This window comes from Perognathus longimembris, chromosome 1 (genome assembly GCF_023159225.1).
Source record: "Perognathus longimembris pacificus isolate PPM17 chromosome 1, ASM2315922v1, whole genome shotgun sequence".
In the NCBI taxonomy this organism is placed as follows: domain Eukaryota; kingdom Metazoa; phylum Chordata; class Mammalia; order Rodentia; family Heteromyidae; genus Perognathus; species Perognathus longimembris.
The window spans coordinates 3,559,355-3,578,673 of NC_063161.1; the positions used below are offsets into that span (position 1 = coordinate 3,559,355).

General features: G+C 62.1%; 2 protein-coding genes across 3 annotated transcripts in view; both read right to left on the reverse strand.

Annotated features, from left to right (window-relative positions):
- Positions 1–18,840, reverse strand: Fam118a (family with sequence similarity 118 member A). 2 transcript variants are annotated; one of them, XM_048354037.1, is made up of 10 exons: positions 18,633–18,840; positions 17,161–17,224; positions 9,176–9,234; positions 8,530–8,782; positions 7,387–7,608; positions 5,581–5,709; positions 4,558–4,843; positions 2,201–2,233; positions 1,510–1,593; positions 1–996 (listed from the first exon to the last, which is right to left on the reverse strand). In XM_048354037.1, exons 3-10 carry the CDS (start codon positions 9,220–9,222, stop codon positions 977–979), a joined length of 1,074 nt encoding a protein of 357 aa, XP_048209994.1. In that variant the 5' UTR covers positions 9,223–9,234; positions 17,161–17,224; positions 18,633–18,840; the 3' UTR covers positions 1–976. The 2 variants fall into 2 exon arrangements, with proteins under 2 accessions (XP_048209994.1, XP_048209985.1); XM_048354028.1 differs by having other exon boundaries at positions 9,176–9,231; positions 17,156–17,224; positions 18,633–18,708.
- Positions 5,798–19,319, reverse strand: part of Upk3a (uroplakin 3A) — a 26,138-nt gene continuing 12,616 nt past the window's right edge. The window contains exons 7-8 of the mRNA XM_048354059.1: positions 10,475–10,480; positions 5,798–5,809 (exon numbers count right to left, since the gene is read on the reverse strand). The gene's annotated coding sequence lies outside the window, so the exon portion shown is untranslated. The remainder of the gene's footprint in view (positions 5,810–10,474; positions 10,481–19,319) is intronic.

Genomic DNA, 19,319 nt, shown 5'->3' on the forward strand with positions numbered 1-19,319 from the left:
TAAAAGGAGCAGCAGGAGGACCTTCTGCACACCTCTGGCTTGACCCATGCCCCGTACGCCCCAGCTTCGGTTTCCTGTGCCTAACTTTCCTGTAGCTATGGGGGTGTCTCATCCAAGACTGCGGCCGCAACTTAAAACCCTGCAGGACTTGATTTCAGAGGCGGCTTCGTCTTAGGTCCTGCACTTCCAGGAGGCCCCTGGCACAATGGTGGCAGCCCCGGGCACAGCGCAGAGCTCTCCGTGCGCGGGTCCCGCAAGCCTCTCCGTGAGCCACCAGGGGGCGGCACGGGCCGTCAGAGGACAAAGACTGGGCCACCACAGCAGCGAGATGTGGGGAGCTTCGAACTCAGACTCCACCTGGTCTCGTGCCCCCTGGTGCCCCTCCCTTGTCAGTCTCATCATGGCCTGGCACACTCCGCTCCTCTTCTGGAAAGGCCTCTGGCTGTCTGGACTCTGCACCAACAGGCAGACCTGTCATTTCTTCAGAAGTTAGGGCAGCGTCCGAATTCCAGAGGATGTCCGGTCAGGGCTTAGAAAAACCACGCAGCATTCGCGGGCCCCCAGCGCCTGGAGGCGCGCTCTCTATATTTAGCAATGGGGGAACATCCTGGTTTCCTACACTAGGCAACGCGTCCCCACGGGGAAGCAGCCGGTCCGGCATCCGCGCCGCGGCTCTCGGCTTGGCCGGTCTTCGCGCTCGCCTGCAGAGGGAACCGCCCGCCCCGGCCGGGGCAGCGCGTGGCGTGGCAATGGGGACCACGGGCGTCCCCCTCCTGCAGCCTCGGTCCCTGAGGTAGCTGGCCCGGAGTCCTTGCGGTGTCCCTGATTGTGTCACCTCGGAGCCGCCCGCAGGCCCCACTGAGGGGCGCGTGGGGGGAGGGGGCCCTGGCGGCGGGCTCCTGATGGCGTGGACACGGACAGCACTGCGGGCGCAGAAGCGGCTTCGCGTGGCAGCCTGGCGATGGCTTTAAAGATCTCAAGACCCGCCAGCATCATCTGCGGAAGCAAAACACCAACCTTCAGCTGGACACGCGCTCACGCGGGGGGGGGGGACCACGTCAGCTGGACACGCGCTCACGCGGGGGGGGGGGGAACCACGGCAGCTGGACACGCGCTCACGCGGGGGGGGGGGAACGTCAGCTGCTCACGCGGGGGCGGGGGGGGAACCACGTCAGCTGGACACACGCTCACGCGGGGGTGGGGGGGGACCACGTCACACTGTCCCACTGCCTCTTAGGGGCCCGGGGTCGAGACCCTCCACGAGGCGCCACAGGCCGCGCCTTCTCTGCACACGGAACATGCCGGCTGCGGCCACCTTGGTGTGAGGCGAGGTCCCCAGCCCTGCTGACCCACGAGGGGTGCGCACGCGGCGGGGGGGGGGGGGGGGGGGTTCTGCCGGGATGTGCTCCCTTGAACATATTCTAAACGGGGACCCCCGTGGCAGCAGGGGTAGCAGTCAGGACACCCCCGGCAAGACAGAGCGGATGCGGCTCCCCAGCAGCACAGTACCCGCGTCGGAGGATCGGGGTCTCTTTGAAACTTCCATTCCATTCTTCTCCATCTTCCTCTTTGCGCAGTCCTGACACGCGGCACCTGCGTGTGAACACACGCGTTTCCGCCTTAGTTTTAGTTTTATTTTTTGAGGAAAGCCTCACGGCTTGCCGCGGCCCGAGTCTCTGACTTCTGAGCAGCAGAATAAAGGCCGAGGCGGAGCTGTGGCTCTGCTGAGCGGAGCGGCTCCTGGACGGCAGCCCGGCCAGGGCCAAGCCAGGGCGGCACCGAAACCAGAACAAAGGCAGCGCGGGCATGGGGGCATGGGGGCATGGGAGCATGGGAGCATGGAAGCATGGGAGCATGGAAGCATGGGGGCATGGAAGCATGGGAGCATGGGAGCGGGCGCTGCAATGGGGCCGCGGGCTGGGGACCGCGCCTGCGCCGGGTGCTGCGCACGCAGAGCCTCGCTCCACCCCCGACCATCTTGGTTCAAGCACAGACCGAGCTGGGCAGCGGAGGGGAGGAGAGGGGAGGAGAGGGGAGGGGAGGGGGGAGGGGAGGGGAGGGGGAGGGGCCGGCCTCATCCAAGGCATCACGCGCTCTGGGGAACCCACGCCGCTACGTCACAGAAGAGCCTCCGGCTTTACAAACCCGCATGGAGGACACCGAACCCCAGGGGAACCCGACACGCACCGCCCGGCCTCACCTAGCAGCGTGGTGCTGTCCACTCGCTCGGCATCTGGAAGGAAGCACAGCGGTGAGGGCGGGGCAGGGCTCGCGTGCCACCCTAGCCGCGCGGGAGGGGAGGCCTCAAGATGGTGGCTTGAAGCCGCCTGGGCGGGAGAGGGGCGGCCGGGTGAGGGCGCGAGGCCCCCGTGTGGAGCCCTCTGGGCCCTCGGGGGAGGGGGACAGTGGCGCGGGCTGCGGACCCGGGCCCGGTCGCCTCCTGCGCCACGCAAGGGCACAGCGACGCGGGAAGCACCTGCGGCCGGCGGCGCACGGAGCATGCGCGTCCCCCAGCCACGGCGCTGCCATCCCCGGCGGGCCTTCTCTGCGACCAGGAGCCACGCCGCGAGCGCAACAACGCCCTCCCCACTCGCAAGGGTCACGGGCTAAGCCCACGCGACCTCCCGGGCCCCTGGCGGCGTCCGGGGCCTGGGAAGGGGTCTGGGTGGGGGGCGGCCACAGCCGCACCCTCAGGAGCCCCTAGGAACTCCTCACACTCCACCCCGGGGGTCCTGGGGGCAGGACGAGGGGCTCGGGCGGGGGGGTGGTCGCTGCCTGTGAGGCCCCCGGCGCCGGGAGCCACTGAGCAGGGCCCTGGACGCTGCCAGGCCAGCACCGGTGTCCCGCCCGCCCGGACACGCCACGCCGAGCCGACTCCAGCTCCACACTCCCACTGCCGTTAGAAAGCCCGCCGAGGGCGGGGCGGCCCCACGCCGCCGCCCGCCGCCCGCCGGTGCGGCTCAGCCTGACCGCCAGAGCCGCGCTGCAGGCCAGCCTCACTCGGCCGGGGGAGCGAGGGGCACCGCCGCCCTGTTACCGCAAAAGGGCAGTCGGCTCGTGACCTTCCACCCGGCTGCCGTCTGTTTCAGGACCCAGACTCAACGCCACGAAGCCCCAGGGGCCCCCGTGACCGGGGGTGTGGGCGGCCATCTCGCCAGGCCTGGCAGACGCACCCACACCGGGAGGGGGGCGGAGGGGGGACTCTCAGGAAGACGGGGCACCGCGCTCATGTGCACTTTAAAAGTTCAAACAGCAAAGGCCAGATGCCAAGGTTCACACTTGTGACCCAAGCGACGCAGGCTGGGGGCCGAGGATGGCAGCGGGGAGCAGCCCGGACGGACCGTGACGCCCACCTCCCACTAGCCAGCCAAAAGCCAGGGGAGGAGCTCGGCTCCAATGGCGTAGCACCAGTCTTGAGCAGAAAAGCCCAGTGAGAACGCAAGGCCCCGAGTTCAAGCACCAATACTAACAGGCTTTCAAGAAAGTCAAGGAAGAGAGGCGGGCAGGAAGGCAGAGAGGAAGGAAGGAAGGCAGAGAGGAAGGAAGGAAGGAAGGCAGAGAGGAAGGAAGGAAGGAAGGCAGGGAGGGAGAAAGGAAGGAAGAAAGGGAGGGAGGGAAGGAGGGAGGGAGGGAAGGAGGGAGGGAGGGAGGGAGGAAGGCAGGCAGGCAGGCAGGAGGCAACTGTGGTAGAAATGAAACAGCAGCAGGCTGCAGGTTTTAAATTTCACAGCTGATAAAAACCTCCTGGCAACTTTTTTGTTTCTTGGTTAAAGTAAGCAGAAACATGAACAGCGAGTGTACCGTGTACGTACACAGCTAGAGTGCCACTGCCTAACCACTGACCCCGCTCTCACGCTTTTAACTTACAGAAGCATGTTTGCTTTTTCTAGGGTCTGAACTGGGCCTTGTGCTTGCGAGGCAGGCGACACTACGTGAGTCATACTTTTAGCCTTTTTTTGCGTTATTTTTTCTTTAGTATAGTCTTGGGGCCAGGCTGAGAATGCGATCCTCCGGCCTACAGCCTGCTGTAGCTAGGATCGCAGACAGGCATGTACCGACATACCTGGCCTACTGACCGAGATGGGGCCCAAGGACTTTTAGCCTGGGTTAGCCGTGAGCGCAACTCCCCCTACGTCCACTTTCTAGCAGCTGAGGTTAAAGGCCTGAGCCTCAAAGCGCAGCCTCATTTATTTGTTATTTGTTTGCTGATCCTGGGCTTGAACTCAGTGCCTGAGTGCTCTTCCTAAGCCTCTTTGTGCTTAAGGCTAGTGTTCTAGCCACAGCACCAGTTCTGGCTTTTTCTGAGTAGTTTATTGGAGATGAGATTCTCACCGACGTTTCTGCCTGGACTGGCTTCAAACCCTGACCCTCAGGTCGCAGCCTCCTGAGCAGCCAGGATGACAGGGGTGAGCCACCCCAGCCCAGCTGAAGGCGCATTTTTAAGCTAATTACCAGACTGGTGAATGTCCTGACGTGTGAGATGTAACCAAGGGGAGAGGGGACCAGTGAAAAGCCCCCCCAAACTGTGCTCTCGGAAGGGAAGCGAAGGCCCCTCACCCGGACTCCGCTGCTTGCAGATCTGGGTGGCCAGGTCCTGCACGTATCCCGGGAAGTGGTCAAAATGGTCCCCGTACGACACCACCTTGATCCCGTGCAGAAGCATGTCGGCCTGGTGCTTGAAGAAGTGGTCCTCGTGCTCCTTGAGCACCAGCATGAAGTGCTCCAGGTCCACCTTGTTGGGCACCGAGTAGAGGAAGAGCGCTTGGAATATCTGGTCGCGCAGCGTCTCCCCGCAGCCCACGAACAGGAAAGACTTGGTGCGGTACAGGTCCTGCAGGACCTCCTGAGGAGCCGAGACGGGCGCTCGTGAGTACAACGCGGCCTCACGGGGGGGGGGGGGGGGGGCTTCTGCACGTCCCCTCCCAGGCTCCCCGAAGGCCTCCCGGTGTGCACGCGGCACACGCTGCCCAGGTCAGCCCGGGCGCTCGTCTGCCAGCAGGCCGAGGCCCGGGCCAGGGCGGCACCGGCTCCGCGGGGGACCGCGCAGTGCCCGAAGCCCGGACCCGCTCCCGTGGGACACGGGCGGGCAGGGGCCTGGGGCGCGGGGGCCAGGTCGGGCATAGCGGGGCTGGCCTGTGCGAGGCCGCCTCCTGAGCCCAGTCCCGGGCACCGAGGCGCACGCTTCAGGCGCGCCAGGCCGGGCGCCGGGCCGCAGGGAGGGGCCGCGTTTGGGGAGCTGAGTGCGGGAGGCGGGTTCCGGGCGGAGGCGGCTGCTCGGCAGGGCGGGGCGGGAACGGGCGGGGTTTCCGTGCTTCGGGGGGCCACAGGGCCTCTCCCCCAGCACCCAGTCAGCCCACGGGCGGGGCCGGGCTGGGCCTCGGCACTGGGCCTGGACTCCGCCCGGCACCGTGGCCGACCGGAGGCGCCTTCCTGACACACGCAGGCCCTGAGCCGGGGCTGCCGCAGAGGACGACGGACGCCCTGGCCCAGGAGCTGCGCGACGTGGCCAGGACGCCACCAACATGGCCGCCACGCAGCTGGCGACCACGCTCCCCAAGGAGGGACCCAAGGCGGCCGTACCATGACTTCCGGGTCCTGGGTGACGTCCTTGTAGCCCGAGGGGTCCAGGACCATGCCGCAGGGGTCGGTGTAGAGGCCGTGGATGTGCAGAACCCCGTACTTGATGTGGCCCCTGGCCCACTGAAGAACCTGTCAGACACACGCGGGAGGCAGGCGGCGGGCTAGGGAGGAGCTCCGCGCGTCGGCACGGCTCTCACCGGCCGCTGTCAGGGAGCAGCGCTGCGGCAGGCTCCGGGCACGGGTCCCCCCGCCGCCCCCCGCCGCCCCCCGGGCCTCTCGGAGGGAGCGCCTGCCCGCCTGGGCCCGGCCGGCGGGAGGGAGGGCGGCTTCGTGGCACGGGGCCCGTCTCGGGAGCCGTCACGCTTGCATCACTTGGGGCACCAGCACCCCCTGGGCTCCACGCAGAGCTTGGCACGCTCGCTCGCTCCTCAGGGCCGTGGCCAGCACACACCCACGCCGCGAGGAGCGGCCCGGCGGCCGGGGTCACCCCTAACCCACACGAGAACAAATACACAGCAGCCAAGAAAACCAGACCGTGCGCCCGCGTGGAAATCGCAGGGAAGGGTTCCACCCATCCAGTGGGTGACGGACCTCTCACTGGCTTTTTAAAAGCCCACTAGCAGCCAGCGATGGGAAGCGGGCATTCCCACAAAGCGGCTGGGCACAATCTAGCTCTCACTCTTCCCACCTTAGGTTCTGACACTTCTCCAGGAACGCAGAGACAGAAGCACATAAAATACCTCTGCGGCATTAAGACAGTAAAAATAAGCTAACAAGAAAAGCAGGTACCGACGGTAACTTAGTCTTAGGGTACTGTCATCCAAGCTACACAGGAAGCTAAGATCTGGGTTCAAAGCAGTTCAAAGCCAGCCCAGGTGGGAAAGTCAGTGAGCCTCTTATCTCCACTAAGCTACCAAAGAAAGCTGGAAGCAGAGCTGTGGCTCGAGTGGGAGAATGCTAGCCTTGAGGGGAACAAAGAAAGAACAAAGAGAAGTTTCATACTTTGAAAAACAGTTCACTGGTTTAATGAAAACCAGATGTGGTGGTGCGTGCCTATAATTCTAGCACCTGGGAGGTTGAGGCTGGAAGGTCTCAAATTTGAGGCCAGCCTGGGCTACACGGTGAGACCCTGTAGTAAGATTGCGGTATCTTGGGCTGGGAATGTGGCCTAGTGGTAGAGTGCTTGCCTCGTATACATGAAGCCCTGGGTTCGATTCCCCAGCACCACGTATATAGATAACGGCCAGAAGTGGCGCTGTGGCTCAGGTGACAGAGTGCTGGCCTTGAGCAAAAAGAAGCCAGGGACAGTGCTCAGGCCCTGAGTTCAAGGCCCAGGACTGGCAAAAAAAAAAAAAAAAAAAAAAGACGATTGTGGTATCTTGCTTTTCTTTATTGTTCATTATTATTATTGTTTGTCGGTCATGTAGCTTGAACCCAGGGCCTGGGCACTGTCACTGGCCTTTTTCTCTCAAGGCTAGCCCTTTGAGCCACAGCTCCACTTCCAGTTTTCTGGTGGTTGATTAGCGATAAGAGTCTCACGAGCTTTCCTGCCCTGGCTGGCTTTGAACTGGGATCCTCAGATCTCAGCCTCCTGAGCAGCGAGATGGCAGGCGCGAGCCACCGGCGGCCGGTCTGTTATTTACATCCCCACTTCCCCCAGCGAGCACAGGAGACCACGCAGCCGCCAGGGCCGACGGGAAAGCAAGAGCGGCGCTTGGTTTAGGACGGAGCGCTCTGCTGCCCCGTGGGTGGGCTCGCGGCCTGCCCGGGGAGTCGCCGCACCCACGGGTGCCCGCCCCGCCCTACCTTCGACTTGTCCTTCAGGTCCAGCGACTCCATGGGCTTGTTCTGCTGCTGCCCGAAGATCTCCAGCAGGTTGTCGTAGTTGGTGGTCAGCACCATGGTGCCTCTGTCCATCAGGCTGAGGATGGACTGCAGCACGGCCGGGTGCTGGATGTGCTGCTCCAGGCTGTCGAACACCTCCATCAGGCAGTCCTGGAAGAAGTTGGGCTTGGCGTCACCGGTGCGCTGGGGAGAGAGAGCGAGCGAGAGTCAGCGCGCGCCGCGCCACCCAGCAGGAGCTTCGCAGAGCCCCCCCGGAGGGAGGGACCAGGGGCCCCCAGCTCGCCCCTCTTCCTGCACACTAAGGGCCTGGGGTCACCCCGCCTCTACTACAACTACCCCACCCAGCAGGGGGCAGGGCAGCTGCCGCGAGCAAGAGCCACTAGGAGGTGCGGCCATGACCCCCAGACTTCATTCACAAACACAAGCAGCAGGCCGGGTTTGGCAAGGGCTGCCCTGCGGGGGGAGCCGTCCCTCACCGACAGCCCTTGCTGGGCACTCCCGCTGTGGGTGAAGACAACGGCCCCAGGTCCCCAGCACTGTCAAGGGACGCATGCTTCCAGGCTGCCAACCCAGGCCTCGGTGGGAGAGCCACAGTGGCCTCCTCACCGAAGCCACGCAGTTCCGGTTCCTCGTGGGGGCAGCCTCGTCCCCACCCTCCCTGCCTTCCACCCACCATGCTTCTTCAATGCACACGGAAAACTGGGGGCAGCCTGTGCCTGCGACCACCACACTGGCTTCCCAGTCTCTTGTGCCCAGACCCACGGGCGGGGTGGCCAGGCCACCGCCGGCTCTGCTCCATCCAAGGCTGGGAGCCAGCCAGCTGCTCCGGGACCGCTGTCTGTGGTCCTGAGCAGCTGCTCCCCCTCCCCCCGCCACCCCCCCCCCGCCACCCCCCCCCCCCCCGGCACCGCAGGCAAACCTTGCAGAGCCAGCCTCGTTCACCAAGCCTGGGAGGCGCAGGCTGCGCCGGTGGCCCAGCTGAGGAGTCCACAGCCCGAGGGGCTCCTCCATCGGCCCGGCCCTGCCAGGAGCCGCGCGCCTCCGCGCAGCTCAGCTCCGCCTCCCCCACTCCGGCCCAGACCCGGAGCCACGGGCGACACTCACAGGAGACATCTTCCGGATCAGGTCATGGGCCACGACCAGCAGGTCCCGGTCCTTCATCACCTTCCTGCGGAACTCGGCCACGTCCCCGGGGTGCAGCACCTCCAGCTGCTCGGCCGCCTCGATGACGGCCTCGATGCAGCTTCTCCAGGAGCAGAGCGCGGGGATGCCGGGGGCCACGGCGGCGCTCACGCCCGTCCCGATGACCAGCAGCAGCTCCTGCGGCTGCTTCCGGATGAGGCTTTTCAGAAACTTCCTAGTCAAGACAAAGGGGCGGAGAACAGCCCACCCTGGAGGCGTGGGTGCTGTCGGGTGCTTCCGGCGCCTGCCCGCCGGGTCCCAGGAAGGCTGCTCCGCGCCCGCCTGCGCTGCGCTGCCCCAGGGCCCCACCGAGCCAGCAGCGAGTCACAGAGCCGGGAGACGGCAGCGCCCCCTGCTACGGCCCTGCACCCACCGCCCTCCCGCCTCGCCCGCTCCCGGGGTGCCGCGGGCAAGGCCGCCGCCCTCGCAGAAGCAGCTTTCTGGAAGGGCCGATTCTAGGCTGCGGCGGGGCGCGGGGCACGCCCCGTCCCCCCTGGCCTCCCATCTGAGTCACCGGGCAGCCAGGAAGCCAGCGTGGCCGGAACCGACGCGTGAGCGCACGGCCTACCTCGACTTCTGTTCACTTCTGTTGCTCGTCTTTTCCACTGAATCCATCTGTGAATCCTGAAGAGAGACGCTAGTCACAAGCAACTTCCATGGCTCGGGCAGGCGTTTTACTGCTGCCCGGGAAGGGGGGAAGCAAAGGCCCCGCGTGCCCGGGGAGACTCCAGCACCTGGAGGACAGCAGCTCCAGGCGGCGTGCGCACCGGGGCCCTCCCCACCGCGGCTGACCCCGAGCGACGCCCCCCCCACGCGGCTGACCCCGAGCAACACCCCCCCCCCGCCGCGGCTGACCCCAAGCGACGCCCCCCCACCGTGGCTGACCCCGACGACGCCCCCCCCCCCCGCCGCGCCTGACCCCGAGCGACAATCCCCCCCCCCCACCGTGGCTGACCCCGAGCGACAATCCCCCCACCGCGGCTGACCCCGAGCGACACCCCCCCCACCGCGGCTGACCTCGAGCGACAATCCCCCCCCCTGCCGCGGCTGACCCTGAGCGACACCCCCCCACCGCAGCTGACCCCGAGCGACAACCCCCCCCCACACCGCGGCTGACCCCGAGCGACAATCCCCCCCCCCCCCCGCCGCGGCTGACCCCGAGCAACACCCCCCCCGCCGCGGCTGACCCCGAGCGACAACCCCCCCCCCGCCACGGCTGACCCCGAGCGACAACCCCCCCCCACCGCGGCTGACCCCGAGCAACGCCCCCCCCGCGGCTGACCCCGAGCAACGCCGCCCCCCCCCACCGCGGCTGACCCCGAGCAACGCCCCCCCCCCCCGCCGCGGCTGACCCCGAGCAACGCCCCCCCCCCCCCCCGCCGCGGCTGACCTCGAGCAACGCCCCCCCCCCCGCCGCGGCTGACCCCGAGCAACGCCCCCCCCCCCCGCGGCTGACCCCGAGCAACGCCCCCCCCCCCCCGCCGCGGCTGACCCCGAGCGACACCCCCCCCGCCGCTGACCCCGAGCAACGCCCCCCCCCCACACCGCGGCTGACCTCGAGCAACGCCCCCCCCGCGGCTGACCCCGAGCGACACCCCCCCCCCGCCGCTGACCCTGAGCAACACCCCCCCCCCCCCGCCGCGGCTGACCCCGAGCGACGCCCTCCCCACCACTGCTGACCCCGAGCAACGCTGGCGGGGGGTCTGCTATCTGCAGCACACCACAAAGTCCTTTTCTTTCTCTTTTTCGAGGCGCTGGGTTTGCCAGGGCCTCGGGCTTAGCGGGAAAGCAGGCCCTTAGCTATTTTTCACTTCGGGTATTTTTTCAGACACGGTGTGAGGCTGCCCTCAGATCAAGATCCTCCCACCCAGCGCTTCACCCATGTCTGGAGTCACAGGTGCCCACCAGCACGCCTGCCTTACTCATTGAGATGAGGTCTCCAGTCCGTTTTTCCCAGGCTAGCTTCAAACCATGATCCTCGTGACCTTGGCTACAGCACCCAGCTCATTCTGGAAATGTCTCTGAAGAAACCACTCAGAAGAGCACCCAGCGAACATGGACACAGACGGCACAGGAGGGAGGAAGGAAAGCACAAGGCCTGGCAAGGGAAAGCCAGCGCCCAGCTTCTCTAAGGAAGGGGGGGCTCCCTGAGGCACCACGAAGGGGCTGTGAGGAGGGCCTGCTGCCCCTCCATACCAACAGTGTCCAAGTCAGTGCCAGGCCTGCCCTCTGCTGCCAGCTGAAATCCAACCTAAAGAACCATAAGTGCAGTCTGGGACTATGGCCTAGGCAGCGGGAGAGTGTTTGCCTCGCAGACATGAAGCCCTGGGTTCGATTCCCCAGCACCACATACATAGAAAAGGCCAGAGGTGGCGCTGTGGCTCAAGTGGCAGAGTGCTAGCCTTGAGCAAAAAGAAGCCAGGGACAGAGCTCAGGCCCTGAGTCCAAGCCCCAGGACTGGCCCCCAAAAAAAGAAAAAGAAGAACCATCAGGTCTAGGTAAGCTAGTGTCTTTCGGAGAGCAAGTGAACCAGCCAGGCACCTTGGCAGCCCGTGCCAATCCACCAGTCCGCCTCTCCCCTCGGCTCCACGCATACTATTTACACTCATGGTCAGAATTCTAGCACCCATCTTTTTACCTAGGTCCCTGGTTCAGGACAAGTGGCTGTGCACACAGCTTTTTATCATGTGAAAGCTGTGAACAGCGGAAGCACTGCCAGGCCTAGGGGTGCACACCGGTGATCACAGCACTAGGAGGCTGGGGAAGGGGTGGTCCTGAACTCAAGGCCAACCTGGGCTGCAGGCTCTTTCCTAAGAAACAAAACCCACCGGGAGCACAGCAGACCTGTCAGCACGCAGGCTCCGTGCGTCCTGGGGGGGGGGGGGGTCAGCAGGTCGCTGGCATGGGGCTCTGCCACCTCCTAACCCGCACTCAAGTCTGCACACTTTCTTCTTTCTGGGCTCCAGCCGCCAGGCTGTATTCGCCAGGTTAGACGGCTGAATGGGACTCCGGAGATCCCGAAAGCCTGGTGCACGGCTGCCCGCTCCCATCAAAGGCCCCGAGGGCTCTGCGGCCACGGCAGCCGACTCCTCCCCATGCTAAGAAGCCCCAGACCAAGAGGGGGAGGCTCGTGGGGGAAGCCCTGCCGGAGGAGCAAGGCTGGCGAGGCAGGCCGGCCACCACCCCAACTCCATCCCCCGCCCCTCTAGAGTCACTGCCCATCAGACAAGGCAAGCCCACGCTGGACTTTTTAATCTAGATGTTTCTAGAAATTTTCCGAGCAGTAACAAATGCCAAAGTTTTCCACCATAGGCTATAGTCCCTCTCTGCTGCAGAACAGAAGCAACTGTGGGTCCCCAGCCATGAGCCTTCCGTGACCGACTTCACCAACCACTGCCCGGCCTTACCAACCACAACCAGGACCTGCCAGCAGGCCGGGCTTCCTGGGGACAAGGCTGGCTGCCTCTCCTATGCAATGCCTCCTGCAGGGCAGAGCAAGGGGAGCCCCTGCTGTCCTCCCGGAAAGATCCCCCCACCCCCCCGAGCTATGGCTTCAGAACAGGCATTCCCTCCTGCCTGCTCTTCCCTACACAACAATTACAACAGCCTTGCGGCAGTCAGCCGGGACTTCCGCCGCGTGCTCTGCGCGGTCCCCTCCGCTCAGCACTGAAGTCTCAGCTCCTTCAGGTCCTGCAGACGGCTTAGGCTCTCCACATACTTGCATAGATAATCTAAACCTAACAGCACACTTACTTACACACCTGCAAGAAAGCAAGAAGAAACGAAACTCTCCTAGACTGTACATGCTTAACTCCAAATTCAAGTGATTCCAATGGTCCCACGAGAAGCTGCGCACCGGTGGCCAGGCCTGCCGTTCTAGCTATTCGGAAGGCTGACAAGTGGGATTACGGTTCACAGCCAGCCCAGGTAGGAATGTCCATGAGACTGCTATCTCCAATGAACCACCAAAAAGCTGGACGTGGAGGTGTAGCTCAAGTGACAGAGCGCCAGCCAGCGTTGGGTGAAAAAGCTAAGGGACAGCACCCAGGCCATGAGTTCAAGCCCTTGTACCCGAGGGATGCATGCACACGTACACACGCACACACGCACACACACACTTGCATTCACAGCACTTACAGGTGAGAGCTTGCACTGCTGGCAGGGCAGGAAGACCAGACAGAAGGCCAGGCGGACTCCAGAGACGGCTCATAAAACAGGTTCCCACGCAGGCAGACGGGCCCCTTAGCCTGGCGATGACGTGGCCTTTATGGATCAAAGCGGCCAGCGGGGAAGTGCCGGAGACACTCACGCTGGGCTCGGGGGCTCGGCAGAGGAGCCGCAGCCACGCTGCAGCCCATATTTAGCCAGCACGGTTCCTTATAAACACCACATGACCTCATTTCCTGCTTTCCAGCAGTGTATAGATCAGAGCCAAAGCTCACAATAACCTGGACGGCACCCCAGATCTCCCCTTGCTTTTAAACCAAGGTCCAAATGGGGGATTTCCATCCACGGCCTGGTCCTGGAAATGCTGGTGAGCCCGCCCGCCTCTGGCATTCGGCTCCCATCTCACACTCCGCTCCTCCAAGCCAACGGGGCTCCAGACAACAGACGTGCACTCGTGAGTTTCCGTGGTGACCGTGTCGTCACCAGCCGGCAGGCCCAAGGCCAAGTCATCCTAGCAACCGAGTTTCCTAAGGACCCGCTGGCACTGCTGAATGCAAAACCAAACCCCACGGCAGAGCCTGTCCTTGAAGCAGTTCCTGTCCTTTTGATCCAACGCCCAAAGTGAAAGCCTTGCCAGGATGCTTTCTGCTCAGGAATGAAACCACGCTCTTTTTAGTCATGCAGCAGGGCACTAGTGGCCCACACTGTGATCCCAGCTACTCAGGAGGCTCAAAGCCAGCCCAGGCAGTAAAGTGTGAGACTCTTATCTCCAATGAACCACCAGAAAACGGGATGTGGAGCTGTGACTCCAAGTGGTAGAGCATTAGCCTTGAGCAAAAAGAGTTCATGGACAGTATCCAGGCCCTGAGTTCAAGCCCCATGACCAACTAACCCCACCCCCTCCTACCCCCTGGCCAAAAAAACTAGCTATGCAGTAACTAAGATTGCCCCACTCAGCTTCCTCAGCGGCTAGCACCAAGTAAGTGATCACCAAACAGTCCAACTCACAATGACACGCTACAGGAAGGGAGCTTGCTTTCATACAGCCAGCAAAGCAAATCCCTTTATCCCTTTGCCAAGAGGCACTCCAGGACAACTAGTTACCAACTGAAAGAGTGCCTCCTTGACTAGTTACTAGCTGTTAGGCCTCTTCCCTCACTAGTTGGCAACTGTAAGATATCTTCTCGGACTAGTTGTCGCTGTAAGATACCCCCCCACCCATGACTAGTTAACACTTGTAAGATCTCCTCCAGGACTAGTTAACACCTACAAGACCCCCTCCGGAACTAATATCAACTACTAAACCCCTCCCTAACCGCCAGCCGCCTCCGTAGCAACAGCAGCTGCCCAATTCCACAGGGCTTCCCAGCACAACCCCACAACAGGTGTCAACTTAACCACAAGTCATTTCAGCCAGCACCAGTAGGCATGGAACTTCAAGATAAATTGCCTTCTTCACAGAAAATATAAACTTTGAATTTGAACACATGCTACTTACAATAGAAAAGGTGCCTATTTTGTAATAATCAAATGTGCTCACCAGTTTCTAGAAACTAATGTCCCTAGCAAAACTGATTGCACACATGGGCCCTAATCAAGAAAACAGCAAGCTAGGTGTGGGCGGCTCATGCCTGTAATACTAGATACTGAGGGGGCTGAGATCTGAGGCTTGCAATTTGAAGCCAGCACAGGCAGAAAAGTCTGAGACTCTTTTCTCCAACTAAATCACAGAAAAAGCTGGAAGTGGCACTGTGGCTCGAGTGGTAGAGTGCTAGCTAGCATTGAGCAAAAGGAGCTCAGGGACAGAGCCCAGGCCCTGAGTTCAAGCCTCAAGAGTGCCCGAACCCCCCTCCCCCCCCCAAAAAAAAGCCAAGAAAACAGCAATTCCATCAGTAACAAATGCTGAGGTCACAGCTTCACTTAAGAAGTGACATTCATTACATCACTTTTAGAGCCCTAGATTCATGAGAAAACTCTAAGGACTTTATATTCATTATCTCGTTTAATCCTCGGGAACCCAAGGAAGTGGCTACTGCTTTTACCTCCAGAAGAAGGAAGCTGACATTGTACAGTCTTGCACCTGTCCTAACACCAGTGAGGCTCTGGATGGTAAACAAGTATACCCGCTATTTCACCAAGAAGCTGCCACTCACACTACAGCATTCGCTGTGCAACAATCTGTCCATCAGACGTGACGTCGCACAGCCCCGGGTCGTCCTGATGCCTAATGACAGGCTGGTCAATAGCAAACTGGGTCCAAATGCTTCTCCAGCATCCGCACAGCCCGGGAGGATCCACGGGGGATGTCAGGGCGTAAACTCCCGATGAAACTGGAACAGAAGAAGCTTAGAGCTGGAAGACCTTAGGCAATACCAAATACTCCTCATTTATCTAAGGTAAACCCAACACTCTAAAAGGCAGGGAGAGCGCTGACATCTCCCAAGGAGGTAGGTTCACGACCCAGACGGTGTGCTGTCCTAGAAGGGGCCTGGTCCACTGCGACCCCACACCTCCTCTGGGGCACCCATTTCTACCTCTGAACACCCAGTCTTCACACAGGCCAAGGCCCAGGCTGGATGAGCTACAGTTTCACCCTATCAGTCACTTGCCATTCACTCCCTAGAAAAAAATGTAGCCATAAGGAAAGCCTGCATGCAGCTGCGAGCCCCCTACGCAGGAGTTCTGTTTGCTGAGTTATCACACCACTACTGGTGTTAACTTTAGCAGGGGGTAGATAAAGAGCAAACTAGAAACAATGCAGCCACTTCACTCTTGTGGCCGGAGGCTTTGCTTCAGACTCTGGAGGGGAAGGAAGGAGTTTACAGCAGAAGGCACCCAGCCAATGCCAGGTACCAGCTGCACCACTTCATACCTGCCAACTCACTCTGAGCCTGTTTCCTTCCATTAAAAAAAAAAAAGAACAAATGACCAGGCACGGTGGTTCACACCAATAATCTCAGCTAGAAACAGGGAGGATCAACATTCAAGGCCAGCCAGAGCAAGAAAGCCTGCAGAATCCAATCTCAAAGAGAAGGTGTAGTGGCAAGTGTCTGTGATCCCAGGAGATCATAGGGAGAGACATCAAGGTCAAGGCCAGCCCCAGTGAAAAAATCCTTGAGACCTTGCTTAAAAAATAACTAAAGCGGGGCTGGGAACATGGCCTAGTGGCAAGAGTGCTTGACCTGTATACATGAAGCCCTGGGTTCGATTCCCCAGCACCACATATATAGAAAACGGCCAGAAGTGGCGCTGTGGCTCAAGTGGCAGAGTGCTAACCTTGAGCAAAAAGAAGCCAAGGACAGTGCTCAGGCCCTGAGTCCAAGCCCCAGGACTGGCCAAAAAAAAACAAAAAACAAAACTAAAGCAAGAGAGGGCTGGGGGCCCAGTTCAAGTGATAGAACATGTGCCTAGCACGCATGACTTCCCAAGTCCAAACCCCAGTAGTAAAACAAAACATAAATACATAAATAATAAATATATATACATAGATAAATAACTGACGATTTTTCAAAGGACTGCTACTGTACCCCTCCTAGGATGGGAGGAAGGGCCTTCTCACTTCTAACTCATTCAAACAAGGCACACAAAAAACCACCCAGTCCCCGTCACACCAGTCATGTTCTCAGCGCCCCGCGGCCACCTCTGGCCGTGTCCGGGACGCACCCACACAGCACTGTGCTCGCTGCCTAAGATGTGTTGGGCCCCTCCCTCCCTCAGCCAAGTGGAGATGTCAACCAACGGAGGCCCTGAGGCCTGTCTTCCCCGCCTCTCACCCGACTGGCTGGCTGGACATGGAAACCTCCCGCTGGCAGCTGGCAGCCCACGCCTCCCGGAGGTCCCATTCTCCACTCGGCAGGGGAAGCCCACCTCAGAGGTCCTGCCTGGCTCTCACACCCTCTCCTGAGCCACTCTCCTCTCAAGCTCCAGCCTCAGACCGTCCTGGTCTCCACTGGGAAGACCTTCACCTGCACTGAGCAGATGCTGACCTCGACTCCGGACAGCAGGAATTCAAGAAAGCCTCAAGGACATTGATTTCTCCCCACTTTCACATCCCCCCCATACCACCCTCATCATCAGACCAGCATACAACACACCTGCTCTGCCCGGCCCTTAGTCTGCCTTCACCTGATGATACTGATAAACTTCTCAAGTTCACAGATGAGCTATCCCCCGCCCCCAATCAGGGACCCGTCCTTAGCTTTTCCTTCTAAGGACCCTGCCCAGCCCAGAAGCATTCAAGCAAGGCCTTGGCAGTGACTGCCCAGTAAGCCCACCAGCTTGGCTAATTCTTCACCCCACCCAGCCCTGAATGCAGAGGTTGTGGCCTAGAACTAAAGGCTAGCACCGGACCCATCTCATGCTAGCCCCTACCGAGCCTCACCTGACCTCCACAGGTGAAAAATGTCTTCTTTCATCTATATCTGTGGCATTTGGTGACCAGCAAGAGAGCCTGGGGGAAAAGGCAGAAGGGAATTTACATGTGGACAAACCAATGGCCTGAGAAAATAATGATCTATGTTCTTAGGCAATACTGTGATTTGAATTCATGCCTTCAGACCTACCACTTGAGCCCCAGCCATGATACTTGTTCTTGAGGTTTACAGAACTGAATCCAGGCACAAGGATCTCATGAGCACCATTTAGCCACAAATCTCTACCTTCAAGAAGGCTCCCACCGGGCTGAGGTTCCCATCTTCATAAACCACCCTAACTTAGCCTCCCAGAGGAGGTTTAGCTGCCATCTTCCCATCAGCTAGGTCACCAGCCTGCCTTCCCACCTAACTGGCTTCAGTCTGCACCCAAACCAAGTGTCCCCAGAAGTGTTGCAGAGCACCGATGGTTCACCCCTGTAATCCTACATTCTAGGAGGACGGTAGCTCAAAGTCAGCCCAGGCAGGAAAGTCTGTGAGACCCTTATCGCCAAAGTAACCACCAAAAAGCAGAGGTGTGGATCAAGTGGTAGAGTGCTAGACTTGAGCCAAAAAGCCGGGGGGAACAGCACCCAGGCCTTAAGTTCAAGCCGCAGGACCAGCACACACACAAACACAGAAAGTTAAAACACTGTCCTCAACACACAACAGGAAACAGAAAGCAGGGCCCGATGTCACTGCCTGTCTGGTTTATTCAGCAGTCCTCCAGGGACCTGTTGCACAGTTCTGCTTCTTTATCATCATTAACACTGCTCCTCCATGGACCTCCGAGTTTGAGTGAAGAGGCAAAGAAACAGAAGCCTCGGCACAGGGGATTCCAGAGACGGGGTGCGGGGGCAAGGTAAGGGCGATGGCACCCAAGGCCTCTACCCAGGAAAGGTGGGGGGAGGGGGAGGGGGACCCCCGAGCCTCTCCGACTGGGGAAAGGGCTCTCAGCAGCCTCAGGAGAAGTCTTGAAGAGTTTGAGGACCCCAGTGTCAGGAAGGCAGGAGACCCCAGGGCTCAGGAGCCTGGGCACCAGCAAGGGCCGGGGGGGGGGGGGGGGCCGGGGGAGGTTTCAGGGTCAGAGGTTCCCTTGAGCGCTGAGAGGATGGAGGGGGAGGGGGTCCCCGGGGAGCGCTGAGAGGATACCGGGGGTCCCCAGGGGAACGCTGAGAGGACGGGGGAGGGTCCCCCCCGGGGAGCGCTGAGAGGACGGGGGGAGGGTCCCCCCCAGGGGAGCGCTGAGAGGACGGGGGGAGGGTCCCCCCCGGGGAGCGCTGAGAGGACGGGGGGGGGTCCCCGGGGAGCGCTGAGAGGACACGGGCGGGGGGAGGGGGGGTTGTCCCCGGGGAGCACTGAGAGGACACGGGGGAGTCCCCGGGGAGTGGTGAGACGACATCGGAAGGTCTACGGGGTCCCGGGGTCCCTGAGCGCCTCGCTCCTTACCGGCTGCTCAGCCGAGACGCGGGGTGGCCGCTCCCGCTCCCCGCCGCCGCCTCCCGCGCGCGCCCCCCGGTGTCTCGGCCGCGCGTCGGCGAGAGGCCTCGAGGCCGTCGGCGGGAGAGGACTGTGCGCCGAGCCAGGCGAACCGGGCGGAGCGGAAGACGCCGAGCCGCGGAGCCACCGGGCCGCGACCCCACGTTAGCCGGCCGCCGCCGCCGAGCCTTCCGCCGCGAGCGCGCACCCCCGCGCCGACGTTCCGCCCGGACACCAACGGCCGGGCGCCGCGCGAGGCCCCGCCCCTGAGGGGGCGGGCCAAGATGCGGCCACGCCCCCGTGCGGCGGCCACGCCCCGGGTAGGCCCGCCTCCGCGAGCCCCGGCGCGTGCGCGGAGGGGTGCCCGCGGACTTCCGGTCTTCCCGGGGACGGCCCGTCGTCGTGTTCCGGTCTTCCGGTCTCGGGCTGGCGGGGCGGCTTGGCCGGGCCCTCGGAGCCACCTTCTGCAGCACACGGCGGGCCCGGCCTCCAGCCTCCCCCCGCTGGCGGGTCCGGACCGGGCCTGAGCACCGGGAAGCCCCGCCCTCCTTCCCTTCGCGGCGCTCTTCGCCTCTGGAACTCGGGGCGCCCGGGCCCGGGCCCCTCGCGCCCGCCCGGCGCACCCGGTCCGCACCGGTCCGCACCGCCACCGCCCGG